The sequence below is a fragment of the Martes martes genome, assembly GCF_963455335.1.
Source record: "Martes martes genome assembly, chromosome: 4".
Lineage (NCBI taxonomy): Eukaryota > Metazoa > Chordata > Mammalia > Carnivora > Mustelidae > Martes > Martes martes.
The window spans coordinates 134,157,825-134,171,920 of NC_137891.1; the positions used below are offsets into that span (position 1 = coordinate 134,157,825).

General features: G+C 33.2%; 1 protein-coding gene across 1 annotated transcript in view; it reads left to right on the plus strand.

Annotated features, from left to right (window-relative positions):
• ANKRD13C (ankyrin repeat domain 13C) overlaps nucleotides 1-14,096 on the plus strand; it is a 98,342-nt gene that overhangs the window by 76,744 nt on the left and 7,502 nt on the right. The window contains exons 10-12 of the mRNA XM_080800334.1: nucleotides 6,714-6,793; nucleotides 8,031-8,129; nucleotides 11,088-11,188. Coding sequence (XP_080656460.1) covers nucleotides 6,714-6,793; nucleotides 8,031-8,129; nucleotides 11,088-11,188 — 280 coding nt within the window. The remainder of the gene's footprint in view (nucleotides 1-6,713; nucleotides 6,794-8,030; nucleotides 8,130-11,087; nucleotides 11,189-14,096) is intronic.

Below are 14,096 nucleotides of genomic sequence, written 5' to 3' on the forward strand. Positions count from 1 at the left end.
TCAATAGTGGGCATTAAAGGAGAAGAGAAATATTTCAATGCATTTTGTAGATAATTTTAGGAATGTAGTTCTTTTAAACCTATGTAAGCTTTTTAGGATACACACACACACACACACACACACACACACATATACACAAATAATTAAATTGACACACAAGGTTTAAAAATTGGGGTGAAGAAGAGTAAAGGGGGGATCTAATGAATTCAAGAGACATTTAATGATGAACTATGTTTAAAATTTTAACAGAGTTTAAAAAAAAAACACATACCACTATTGAAATTAATGGCTGCTAGGTCACATTTGGTAATACAAAAACAAATCAATTTTGGAAATCAATATGTATATGCTTTATTAACTTTCAAGTCAGGGTAAAATATAGATTACTTGTTCAAATGTATGTATTTTAATTAGTGACCATTAAATACAAAGTGTTACATTATATTGGAGAATAACAAAGGATTTTCCAGTGACCTAATTTGAAAGGACTACCATAAATCTAAATTCAGTTTCTACATTAAAAAACTTAAAAAATTAAAAAAGGTGAATCCATATTCACCTCAACAAGTTTTTCTTTCCTATTTATATTGGCTTAAAACATTGGAGTTGTTTTTAGCAGGGGTATTGTTTTATTTCATGTGTCATTTCATTTATTATAATGGCCTAATGAGATAAGTATCATTACCCCACTTTATAGAAAGGAACTGAGGTTTAAAGAAATTAATCTACATGAAGTCACAGAACTAGAAGGAACAAAGGTAGGTTTTGGTTTTAGGGCCCTTACCCAAGCTGCTTTGACTCTAAGTATATCCCTTTACAGCCAGCCTTTATTGTAGTTGCTTCTTTCTATATGCTCAGACTTTCAACACATCTTAATAACCCTTCAATATGTTGGGAAGTTCAAGTTGGAAAAGGAGTCAGGGAACCTTAAGATATGATTCTGGGAAAGATGCTATTCATAAATGTAGTAAAAAAATCAGTATTGTGATATTTTAAAAATTATGTGCATAGACCACATAGTGGTTAAAAAAATATTTTTGGCTTTGGAGCCTTATTGAAAATTTCAAGAACCTAGAAAATACATATGACAGTTCTGATTGTTTTAAAAAAAAAACATGACTTTTATGTTTTGAAGCTACTTTTTAATAGAATTTCAGTTCTTAAAAATAAATGTCTAATTCTTTTCAGAATGAATTTGTATTCTTCATTGTGAATGGATAGCTTTGAGTTTCTTTCTTTCTTTCTTTTATTTTTTTTTAAAGATTTTATTTATTTATTTGACAGAGGGAGAGATCACAGGCAGGCAGAGAGGCAGGCAGAGAGAGAGAGGAGGAAGCAGGCTCCCCGCTGAGCAGAGAGCCCAATGTTGGGCTCTATCCCAGGACCCGGAGATCATGACCTAAGCCCAGGGCAGAGGCTTAACCCACTGAGCCACCCAGGCGCCTGACAGTATTTTTTTTTTTATAATAAAATTTAAGTGCTCAGAAACTCGTAAGTCACCATACTTGCTCCTATATTTTTGGTGTTTGTTTTCCTCTTTGTTCTAACAAGTTATTGTTGGAGGAGGGAACAATGTTTCATTTATACCTTAGGCACAGAGTCATTGATAAAAGCATTTATTTTGCCCACCATATATATAGAATACTGAGTTAAGATCTATTAATTCCTATGTATTGTTTAAATATATAAAATCTAAATAGGAATACATAGATATAAAATACATGAATGTCTTAAACTTCCAGAAACCTTTGCCATATAATAGAATAGGAGCAAACCTAGCAATACATTAAAAAATCTGTGTTTTTTATATGCTTCAAGGAAGACAGGCATTAGAATTTTTGCATTTAATTATGAAGAAATGTTTGATGATACTTCAATTAAAAAGCCTGTTGACTTGGGAAAATAACATTAGGAAGCCATCTGGTATCCTGTGGCAGCCTTCATGTCTTCCTGTTTTATTAGATAGCTGTGGTAGTAGTGTAGCAGGAACACTGATGGATTTAGCTGCAAGTGTCACTATATAACAAAGGGACAATTAGAGTAAACAAACTTGGGAAGACGTTATTAAGATATAATAATTGATACCATGATGAGATAAAGTACTCAATAAAAGGTTAAATTATAAATTAGATTAATTACAGTCTTTTTTTAAAGATTGGTAATGTATAATGTATAGTTTAGAATGAATTCTAGGGGCGCCTGAGTGGCTCAGTGGGTTAAGCCTTTGCTTCAGCTCAGGTCATGATCTCAGGGTCCTGGGATCGAGCCCCGCAAGGGGCTCTCTGCTCAGCTTGGAGCCTGCTTACCTTCCTCTCTCTCTGCCTGCCTCTCTGCCTACTTGTAATCTCTGTCAAATAAATAAATAAATAAATAAATAAATAGATAGATAGATAGATAGATAGATAGATAGAATGAATTCTACTAGAAACAGAACTGCTTAGGGAAGTTTATTACCTGAAAAAATATACTTAAGTGACATACCACATTATCTAATCATGCCTGGCAAATGAGTCATATATATATATATGAAAATAATATATATCTATATAGATATATATGCATGCATGATAATATGTACATATATATATACATATGTAAATATATATATATATAATGTATAAATCTAGTCACAGTCAAATATATGCAAGTATTAACTAGACTGGAAGCAAGAATAGACAGATTTTAAGCAGTGTTCTGAAAGAGATTATGATTGATTATGGTCTGCTTAGTTAGAGATTTGGGTGGAGATTATAATTGATTATGGTCTGCTTAGTTAGAGATTTGTGTGGAGGCGAGATTAGCCTTTGTTGTTGTTCTGGGTTGGAGCTGCAGTCTTAAATTTTTCGTCTTCCCCTTAGAATTACACGTTTTGTTAGTGTGTATCTGTTTACCTTTTACAGTATCATAAGATACTGTTTTACCTAATATCTTGTTAAAATATTTGAGGGTCACTAACTACATTTTAAGCCTGCTTGTCATTCTACTAAGCCATTGCCACATGCCATAGTATTATGTGTAGTATCCCCATTATATGTATTAAACTGGTATTGATTACTTTTTTTCTCATATAAAAATCTGAGTTTGTGTGGTTTATCTGCTCTGTGGGTTAATCTCATTTTATCTTATTTCTCTGCTGTTCTTAGATGTGACTTTCATCCACATGGTATAAGGTCACTTAATACCTGTTTAGTATTCCAGCTAGCAGGAACTGTAATTCCTAATAGTAATTTTGAAGAACAGGGCTTGCCTGTTTTGTTTGAGAATCCAGTCAGAAGTTGCACCCATCACTCTGCTCATATCCCATTGGTTAGAACTTGGTAACATGGTAACACTTAGCTAGCTGAAAAGATGACTAGAAAAAAAGTCTTTAGTTTAGAAAGTCATATGTCCAGTCAAAAATTTGAATGGGAGGGTTTTTTTTTCCTTCCTTCCTTCCTTTTTTTTTTTTTTTTTTTTTTTTTTTAAACAGTAACAGGAGAATAGATACTGGGTAGACAACTAGTAGTCTCCAATGTCTTATTGGTTAGATACTATCTGATGTTGCTTCTGTTACCATGTAAATACTGGTAACTGTCACCCAAACTATGCTTTCAGTTATTACTTCTAATCCTCAGATCTGTAGTGCTTTCATCTACTCCACTTGGATAAACATAAGTATCTAAAATTTAGTATGTTTAGGGGTTCCTAGGTGACTCAGTTGGTTAAGCATCTGATTCTTGATCTTGGCTCGGGTCTTGATCTCAGGGTTGTGAGTTCAAGCCCCACATCGGGCTAACTGCTGGGCATGGAGCCTACTTAAGTAAATAAAAATAAAATTTAGTATGTTCAAATCTGATCAAACAATTTTGTTCCGCCTCCCTGTCTTCTCTATCTTGAGAGGTGGCACCATTATCTAGTACCATTACCCAATCCAGCAACCTGAAATTTGTCCTTAGACTTCTTAGCTTTTCTTACTCTGTGTCTGGTCAGAAACAAAATCTTGAAGATTTCTAGAATCTGTTTTTGTCCTTCCATTTTGAAACAGTATACCGTTACCATTTCTCATTTATATTACTGAGATAAGTTTGTGACGTACACACTGCTGTCCTAGTGATCAGCCTGAAATAGATTGAACTATGTAATGCCTATGCTCAATAGCTAAAATGTACAGAGTAATGACTACTTGTCAGACACCATTTTAAATTAAGTACTTTATATTTAACAAATCACTTTTATCTTCACAAACCCTGTGAGGTTATATAGTTGACTAAACTGAGACAAAAGAGGGTGAGTAATTTGTCCAAAGTCAGTAATTGGCAAAGATAGGGTTTGATAAGTTTGGCTCCAAAATTTGTGTTTTAAAAACCACATTATACTGCTTAAAGTATTTGTCCATTGCTTCCTGAGTAAAATACAGTCTACTCAGTGCACAAAACCCATCCAAACAACTTTTTCTCGTTTCTTTCTTTCTTACCCCTGTATCTGACTATTTTCTCTTCATGTATTCTACTCATTAAGTGGATACAATACACTTGTAGTTTTCCAGTACACCACATGACTTTTCTGACCTTTGTGCTTTCAACTGGTTATTTTGTTCTCTTTCTTTTAGACTCCTCTGCTCAGGAACCATGATTGCTGGCACTTATCTTTGGCTACCCCAGTCAGAAACCCTTTCTCTGATTTTATGTCATCCTTTAGATCCCTTAATCATAGCCTGCATCACTCTGGATTTTAACCCAACTTCTTTGTGTTTCTTTGTAAAATTTTCAAGAATGGAATTGTTTTTCATACTGCCTGATGCTCAAACATTGTTAGGTTCCTTTTCCCCCCACATCCTTCTGATTTTATTCAAAGATCTCAATCATTTCTAAACAAACAAACATACAAACAAACAAAAGTATGGCCTTTTTTCAGACTTCTTTCTCTTTAAAGTCCTTGTATTGTGATATATAATAGTCTTTTGGCCTCCATGACAACTTGATGCTCTAATTTTTTTTTCCTTATTGATTAATATCTGGCTCCTTTCTGTCTTTTTTTTTTCTCCCCCTTATGCATGTTGTTTTTAGGACTTAGTCATTAACTCTCTGTTTTCTCACTAATTTTTTTTTTTTAATCTATTCAAAGAATTCCCGTATCTTTAACTCTGACTTCTTCCCTTTTCTTTTTGTAACTTCCCTCTGGGAACTTCACGGTATATAATTGTGATTGTTACTGAATACTTTATTCTTTGCCAGGCATTATGCTCTTTCTATACATTATTGCCTTGGATTTTTTTTAAAGATTTTATTTATTTATTTGACAGAGAGAGAGAGAGAGAGATCACAAGTAGGCAGAGAGGCAGGCAGAGGGAGAGGGGGAAGCAGGCTCCCTCCTGAGCAGGGAGCCTGATGTAGGGCTCAAGCCTTGAATTCTTTTTTTTTTTTTTTTGAAGATTTTATTTATTTATTTGACAGAGATCACAGATCACAAGTAGGCAGAGAGGCAGGCAGAGAGAGAGAGAGAGAGAGAGACGAGGAAGCAGGCTCCCCGCTGAGCAGAGAGCCCGATGCGGGCCTCGATCCCAGGACCCTGAGACCATGACCTGAGCCGAAAGTAGAGGCTTTAACCCACTGAGCCACCCAGGTGCCCCTCAAGCCTTGAAGCCTTAACTATGAGATAGGTGGTCATGTGTTTTGCAGATGAGCTAAATTGACATAAGAGAATGTAGTGCCCAAATTTCCACAACTATCAGGTAATGGAGCTGGAATTCCAACTCAGTTTATTGTTTTCAGAATCTTGATTTTTTAACAACTTTAATATCCTGCTTATTAATATCTTATAGTATCCAAAACTGTACTATGAATGGGATCCTCTCCCAGTGTTAACTATTTATCTTATTATTTATATCAGTCTTTCATTTGTTATGCTTTTGCTCCATGAGTTTGTCTTGGTAATTTTTCTTAGCAATTTTTAATACCTACGGCCACTCCCATAGTTCCTTATTTGCCAGTTCATCCTGTGGTGATACAAATTCATATTTAACAAAGACATGTTACCATGTAAGTTTTAAGATCTGACATGACCTTTATCACTATTGTTGATCTCCTTGAACTTTCCAGTTCACATAACTTAGTCTAGTTGTGGTTTTTACCATTTAAATTTCCTTGTCTAAAATATTCTTTTTATTTTGTTTTCATTTAAATCTGAGCCTCAATCCCTAGTCTCAATTTAATTTCCATAGACAATTGCTTTTTTTCCTCCTGAACTTCTGTACTACTCAGTTTTTTGTAAGTTCATTTGGCCATTAATTATACAATACTTTGTATTTCTGACTGTTATGTCTGTATGGTTTTGTTTTTTTTTTTTCTTCTTTCCAACTCTGAACTGTAAATTCCTTGATGCTGGGGTTAGTTTTTATACCTCTCTTTAGTTACCATGTTCAACATCTGGCATAATGCCAGGAACATTTTAGATGATTAAGCCATTGAATGAATGGATTTTATTGCTTTGATACTGGTCTTATTTGAGATTTAGAAAAAAAAATGATAATAAATCTTACCAATAGAGCTTAAGTCACCATGGAATTATCTCAGAAGTAAATCCTTAAAATCATTATATTGAAGAGATTTAATTTAAGTAAAATTAGTAATTTACATAGTTTATTGCATGTTTTTATTTTATATTTTTAAAAATATGTCATTTTTCTTTTTTTCTCCCTCTCCCTCTTTCTTTTTTTCTTTTTTAATTTTTGGCAGCCGGTTCGAAGACAGTCCCTTACCCCTCCTCCTCAGAACACTATTACATGGGAAGAATATATATCTGCCGAAAATGGAAAGTAAGTATTTTTGTTTTATTTTATTTTCGAAAATAGGGGCTTTTTTTGTTTTATTTTGTCCATTGGTTTTTAGAAAGAACAGTTTGTAAAAATGTGGATATTTAGTTGTAAGATTATTTTAGCAAGAATTTTTAGTGCCTTCTTCTCTGAAGCAATTCTTTTATCTTGTAAAATATGGAGTAAGCATGATGAGGGAAAGAAGTAACCCCAGTTACATTTGAATAAGTTGTGGAGCCTTCTTTTTACATCCCTGCTGCCATTTTATACAACCCCAAAAAGTTACAGCACATTATTCTAAGAAAATATATAATGTGAGGAATTTCCCACTGCAGCTGCTTATTTGAGTTTTCTCATTATATGTGAACTTTTATATTCTTTTATTATCCTAGGTCTTTAGCATGGTGGGGAAAGCCATTCACTATTTTTGTGCTTTTTGCCTTTTAAAGCACATCCCCTTTCATTATCTGTTTCAGCCTGTGTCAGACCTTTTCTTGCCATCCTTACATAACACTTTGCTTAATGTTGTACTACTGATCTTTGCTAGAGTACCTACTACATGGTTTGTATGTAGTAAATATTTATTGAATTAAAGGATGATGAGTGAACAAATGGTTTATTTTGAATGGATAAATAAAAAGATTTTTTTTCTCACCAACCCTGTCAAAGAAGGTACAATTGTTTGTAGAAATATTTTTTCCTTTTGGTGGAGAATAAAATATTACCTACTTCCGTGATTAGGAAGAAGTTGTCATGACTTTTATTTCTTTAATATTTAAGGTTTATTATTGTACTTTTCTAACTTCTTCAAAATATTTCCAACTTATAATAGTCTATAGTTAACATAGAATTCTTTATTCTTCTTACTAGTCAGTGATAAGAAGTATAGACAGTAAAAGAGATTGAATAAGTGATCTTAGAGATATACAGTATTTTTAAAGTTTACTTTTTCTAGCAATTTGCTTTATTCCTAAAAACAGTGGTTATTAAATTATATTCAGTATGAAATTTGTTAAGATTTTTTTCTGAACTTTTACTTTATGCTAGTTTCTTTTTTTGTTACCCATGTCTCATTTTTTATACATGTCTTAAGTCCTTTTAGCATAATTTAAATTTATGTCTGTATAGATTAGGAAAAATTAATTTACTAGTGATATGATTAGAAGAGGACAGGTTCTTCATAGGATGATGATAGCATGTAGAAAAGGTTTCCTAATATTTTATTTTCTTCCCATTTTAGAGCTCCTCATCTGGGTAGAGAACTGGTGTGCAAGGAGAGTAAGAAAACGTTTAAAGCCACGATAGCCATGAGCCAGGAATTCCCCTTGGGAATAGAGTTGTAAGTTTGTCACTAACTATACAAGGCTATGAAAGAAACTATGAAACCTTGAAGGGTGTAATAATATTTGCATCTGAGTGTTGCATTTGGGTCCTTTGAAATGAAAAAGCAAATAGCCATTGCTTTGATAGTTTGTGCACTCTTCTAGACAATTTCTGTTTAACTATTAACATTTTTACTATTTTAACCAGATAAATTTTTGAATAGTTTTTTAGAATGATTAAAGTAGTAAATGAATCCATGCTAATTATTAAAAAAATCTAACAGCATGGAAGTTTATAGAATAAAAATTCGTTTACTTTTACCTCATTAATAGTTAATAAGGGAATAACTGGGGTGTTTTTGTCTAGATTTTTCTGTGTGTTTTGCTATTTTTTAAAATAAGATTGAGGAATAGTTTACATTTTGTTCTGTGACTTTCATTTTTTTTTTTCTTTTAAAAAATACATGTATCTTGGAGTTCTCACAATAATTACATTTTTATCTTTTTCTTCTTTCCTTGGTATTTTGTAATATTGATGTACTGTCCTTTATTTTATCATCCTCCTACTGATAAACATTTTGATTGTAGTTTGTCACCATTATAAGCAATACTGCAGTGAACATCTTGAATATATGCTTTCAAACCTCTACTCATCAGACGTTCATTTAGAGAAAGTTCAATTTGTGGAGCACTTGGGTGGCTCAGTTGGTTAAGCATCTGCTTTTGATTTCAGTTTAGGTCATGATCTCTGGGTCATGAGATTGAGCCCGGTGTTGTGTCCAACTCTGTGCTGGCATGGAATCTGCTTAAGATTCTGTCCCACCTTTTCCCTCTGGCTCCTCCTCTCAAAAAAAAAGAAACCCAGTTTGCAGAGGTGGGTGGAATGGGAGTGGTAGATAGGGACAGCTGATTAACAGAATTATAACTTTAGGCTCCTCTCTAAAATAGGGGATGAATGGAAGCACCAGGATATTTTTCCTTTTTAGTTCCTTCGCCTTCTCTGGCCTAGAATATCGAAAATTAATTATCAGAGAAGAAAGGATGACTCCTATTTTCTACAAAAGATATACATGTCTCTCATACTCCTCACTAACCAAAATTTAGAAAAATGGGTAGAATGAGCTAGACAACCATTAATCTATAGATCAGAAAGGAAGATTGTAGTTGTGAGAAGATGTGGGAAGGGCATTTAGCCATACCTACAAATTTGCATAATTCATCTTATCTTGGACCCATCTGACTCAAGGATCACCAGTTTTATGTTCTAATAAAGAAGAAAAATGTGGCTAATTGTAAGATGCTGTCAATTTTAGGAATTACTCAATTTCACAGTTAATATGTGAAAAAAATGGGTACATTAGAATTTATAAAATGTAGCCATTGTAACCATTCCTTCTGAAAACAAAACAAAACAAAACAAGAAACATACCGTGTAAAAGCCAGACAAAATATTCATTCTAGAATAAAACATGGGTCAAAGACAGAAGAAAATTCCTTGTAAGTGGTTTAGAAAAATGTAAAAAGATGTGAAATCAGCAAACTAGGTGATTCTAGATGAGATAAGATAATAGAATTAAATGAAAAGGAGACTTTAAAGCTAAGGAAATAAATTAAGCACTAAATAGCACTATTGCAGAACAAATACATTAGAAACAACAATGAACACAAAAGATGTGTCTGAAAAATAAAATGTGATAGCTCATAGTGAATTTAATGAAAAAAAGATTAAAGGAATTAGAGAAGCAATATTTATGGAGGACAAAGAGGGTTCAACATAAGGATCATTGGTGATCCCCTTACATAGAAAGCCTCCAAAATGTATCAAAATAGCATAGAAGTAGGGTAAAAATTTCTCTGTAAGGAAAGACTGAATCTGTAGTATAACATCAGGTTCTAGGAAAAATCAAAGAATCATTGTTAACAATAATTATCGTGACTAAACTATTTGACTTTGATTTTTTTTTTTTAAGATTTTATTTATTTATTTGACAGAGAGCTAGAGAGAGCCAAAGAGTACAAGTAGGGGGGAATGGTAGAGGGAGAGGGAGAGGGAGAAGCAGGCTCCCTACGGAGCAGGGAGCCCAACTCCCTGGGCTCCCAGGGCTCTATCTCTGGAATGCAGGATCATGACCTGAACCAAAGGCAGATGCTCAACCAGCTGAGCTGCCCAGACGCCCCTGGCCTTTGATTGTTAATAAAGAAATCCAAGAGCAGTTAGGCAAAAAAAGAGGTAAAAACCTGCCTTTACATTTTTTCACATCTTGACATTTCTGAGACAAAATGTGATCAGGTGGTATATCTGGCCAAGATATCATTTATGTATTAGGGCAATTGAAGAAAACATTGAATTAAAAAATATAGCAGCCATTTGGGTCCATTTTCAAAGAAAAATAATACTATTTGAAAATGAAATTCATTCAATTAAAAGATGAAAGAAGAAGTTATAATTAAAGACTAATGTAATACTAAATTCTGGGAAACATTATGAAATTACAATTCAGAGGGAAAGAAGCATAAACTGAAATTTTATGCCAGCCAAATTTCCCTTTAAATATGCAAAAAGAAACACTCATTTATGAAGTCTATAAGAAATCAAGGAATACGAAGAATATGAGAGCCCTTGACACAAAATTGACCAAGAAATTCAGCCACCCAGTGAGACTAATAAAGAACTCAGGAAAGTGTAGACTTCAGGAAGAACATGGGTGTAAGCCTTTTCATTTATATATAGATCTAAAAATCAAACAACTGTGGAAATTATGAATTCACCATCAAATGTAAATGTAAACTTAAACACAGTAAAAGGGTAATAAAACAAAAAATCAGAAGGAAGAAGGAGGTGACATTTCCTCATCCTTAACATCTAGAGATCAATACTACTGTCTAAGTTTGATGCATGTAGTTATAAAACAACATAAAGATACAAAGAAATCAATTTGGAGAATGATAACATTTTTTCTCCTTCAATTTTTCAGGTTATTGAATGTTTTGGAAGTAATAGCTCCCTTCAAGCACTTTAACAAGCTTAGAGAATTTGTTCAGATGAAGCTTCCTCCAGGCTTTCCAGTAAAACTAGGTAAGAGAAAATTTACATGTAATATCAGTGTTTGTTAGAAATATGGAGCTGTTTACTAACATTTAATAAGAAATGTGTTTTGAAGGAAAATGATTTCCAAGTTGCTTACATTTTTATAAAGTTTTTCTCTCATTATATAGATTGAGATTCATGTTTTATCAAATACGTAAAGTACCCAGAGAGTTCTAATTCTATGGGATTTAAGTTAAATGTAAGGGATTTGCAAATATTTCATACAAGAGCATGTGGGTGAACTTATAATGCAATGTGATAATGTTTTCTAATGTCAAATAAGGATACTGGATTTTAGCCCAGATTTTTAGCAGATTTTTTAGTTCTTGAACAGTGGGGATGTTTCTAGGATTAACGTCACTATTCATGGGTAAAGTAGTACTCATACATTTTATTTTTTAGTCTTAAATGTTTAAACTTAACTTAATCTTAAGCAATGATCTTTAAGAAGAGTAAGCTCCCATTTTTGTGCATATTTATCTAACTAAGTGTATCAGAAAACTGGGAACAAGAGACTATTAAGAGATTCTTTAGGAGTTTAGGCTTAGATTTAGCATTAATCTTCAGGAGAGCCTTTACTACCACCCATACTCTATTTGGATGGTGTTAAATATTCCACCAAATATTTAATCAGTGCTTGCTGTGTGCTCGGTGCTTTTCTAGGGGTAAAAGTCTCTGGCCTCTTAGGGTATACCCAGTGGGAAAGAAAAATAAATATGTAGTAAATATAACTTTATTTAATCCCTCGGATGGATTTTATTTTTTAGTCAATATTACTGAAACCACATTTCAGAATAATTAGGCCAAAATGCTTTTCTCACAGAACTAATGCTTTCAGAGGGCACTGGGGTGGCTCCATTGGTTGGGAGACCAACTCTTCAGCTCCGGTCTATGATCTCAGGGCTGTGAGTTCGAGGCCCACGTTGGCCTCCATGCTGGGAGTGCAGTACAGCCTACATAAAAATAAAAAATAAACGAGTAAATAAAGGAATAAAAATAAAAAAAAATAATGCTTTCATTGCTAAAAAGTAAACATGACCTTTTCAACTTTACAAACTTGGGAATAAGCATTTTGTGGGTTAAAATGGATTTTAAAACGTTTCAAAATGTCACTGTAGATTCCCTTTGTGATGAAAAATTATTGGGAACCCAGCGTGTACTTTGAGGACTTACGATAAGATCTTAAGGCAGAAATGATTGGAAAACTAAAGCAATCGAGAGGTGTGTTTGAGTTAGGGACCTAGATCATTATGTGATCGTTTCTGCAGAAGCTTAAAATCCCGCTGTAATTTTCTATAGCCAGAAAATAGTTGAAGCATTGGACTCTCTTTAAGGTACTATATTTAAAGAGGCATGATACCAAACTAAAATAGTGGGCAGGGATTGAATATATGAGAGTTTCAAACTACCCCAGCATTCAATAGATATTAAATAGCATTAATAGCATTAAATAGATATTAAGTCCAAAATATCTATTTAAGTCCTAAACTCCAGTCAAACCCCACAATACAATATAGATTTGTATACAGAAGAAGTATTTTGATTATGTGGAAAGTGGAAAAAAAAGTGTACAATGCTTCTTTGCAGGCATTTCTCTAATGTAGAATCACATTCTTAACAAGGGATTGATAATCTTTGGCTTGCATATTAAAGTTATCAGAAATTTGTTTACCTTTCTCTCTTTTGTCTTTTTGTCCTTCTTTTGAATTAACCCTGTAAAACTCTAGCCCGGGTCTGTTTAATCTTCCACCATTTCTGTTTCTGTGTTCAGCCTAGAAAATACAATTGAAGGGAAAATCATAAAAATTTAGAAATTGTTGTTAAGGTAATTGTGTTTGCAAAATCAGCCAGAGCTTTAAAATGCTAATTATGAATGATCTTTTCTCTTTTTGCTTCTTCCATTCTGCTTCAAGGCTAAATCTGAACCTCTTTTAACAGTCCCCAGCTTCTCCCACCACTTCTTTACACATCTAAGCAGATGATTTTTGCTTCCTTAGTTACAAAAAAAGACAATCAGAAATGAGACCTCCCTGTTACTCCCAATCCCCCATACAGACTTTCTTGTCCCAAGTCTCATCTTTTTCTTTATATTTCCTATCTCAGTGGAAGTGGTACTTCTCTTCTTAGCTTGAATAATCTCTTGATTTGTACTATGGATCTGTTCTCCCATCTCTTTTAAAAACCTTGTTCTATCAGTCTCCCCATATTTTTCTTTTATCTTCAGACTCCCTTCTCCTGCTTCTAATCTCTTAGCTGTTAGGCTTTGTTTAGGTATTTCTCGCTTAAAAATTCAACCAACTAAGTAAAATAACCCCTTTTACTCTTCCCTGCCCAGCACTTGCCTTTAGTCTTCGTTTTCATTGCCAGGCTACTTGAAAGTGTAGTTTTATATCTATCTCCATTATTACTTTCTATTTACATTTTTTTTTTTTGTAAAGGGGAGAAGGTGAAGGGACATAAAGGGAGGCAGTGTTTTCTATTTCACTTGAACTGCTAAAATGATGACACTAGATGACTATAAGTTTTATACACACACACACACACACACACACACATATATAGCTAAAGAAGCTATACAAAGAGGTGTATTCAAAAACACTATAGATAAATGAAATGAAAATGAAATTGTAAAATAGTCAAGTAACCTATAGAAAGATAAGAAAAGGAAACAAAGAAATGAAAAACAGAGACAACAAATAAGAAAATAAAATGTCAGACTTAAGTCTTAATATGTAAATAATTCCATTAAATGTAAGTAGTATAAATAGACTATTTAAAAGAGATTGACAAAACAGATTAAAAAACATGAACTATATGTTCTCTTTAAGGAACTGCCTTCAAATATGATATAGGAAGTTTGAAAGCAAAAGGATGGAAGAAAATGTTTCATATAAAC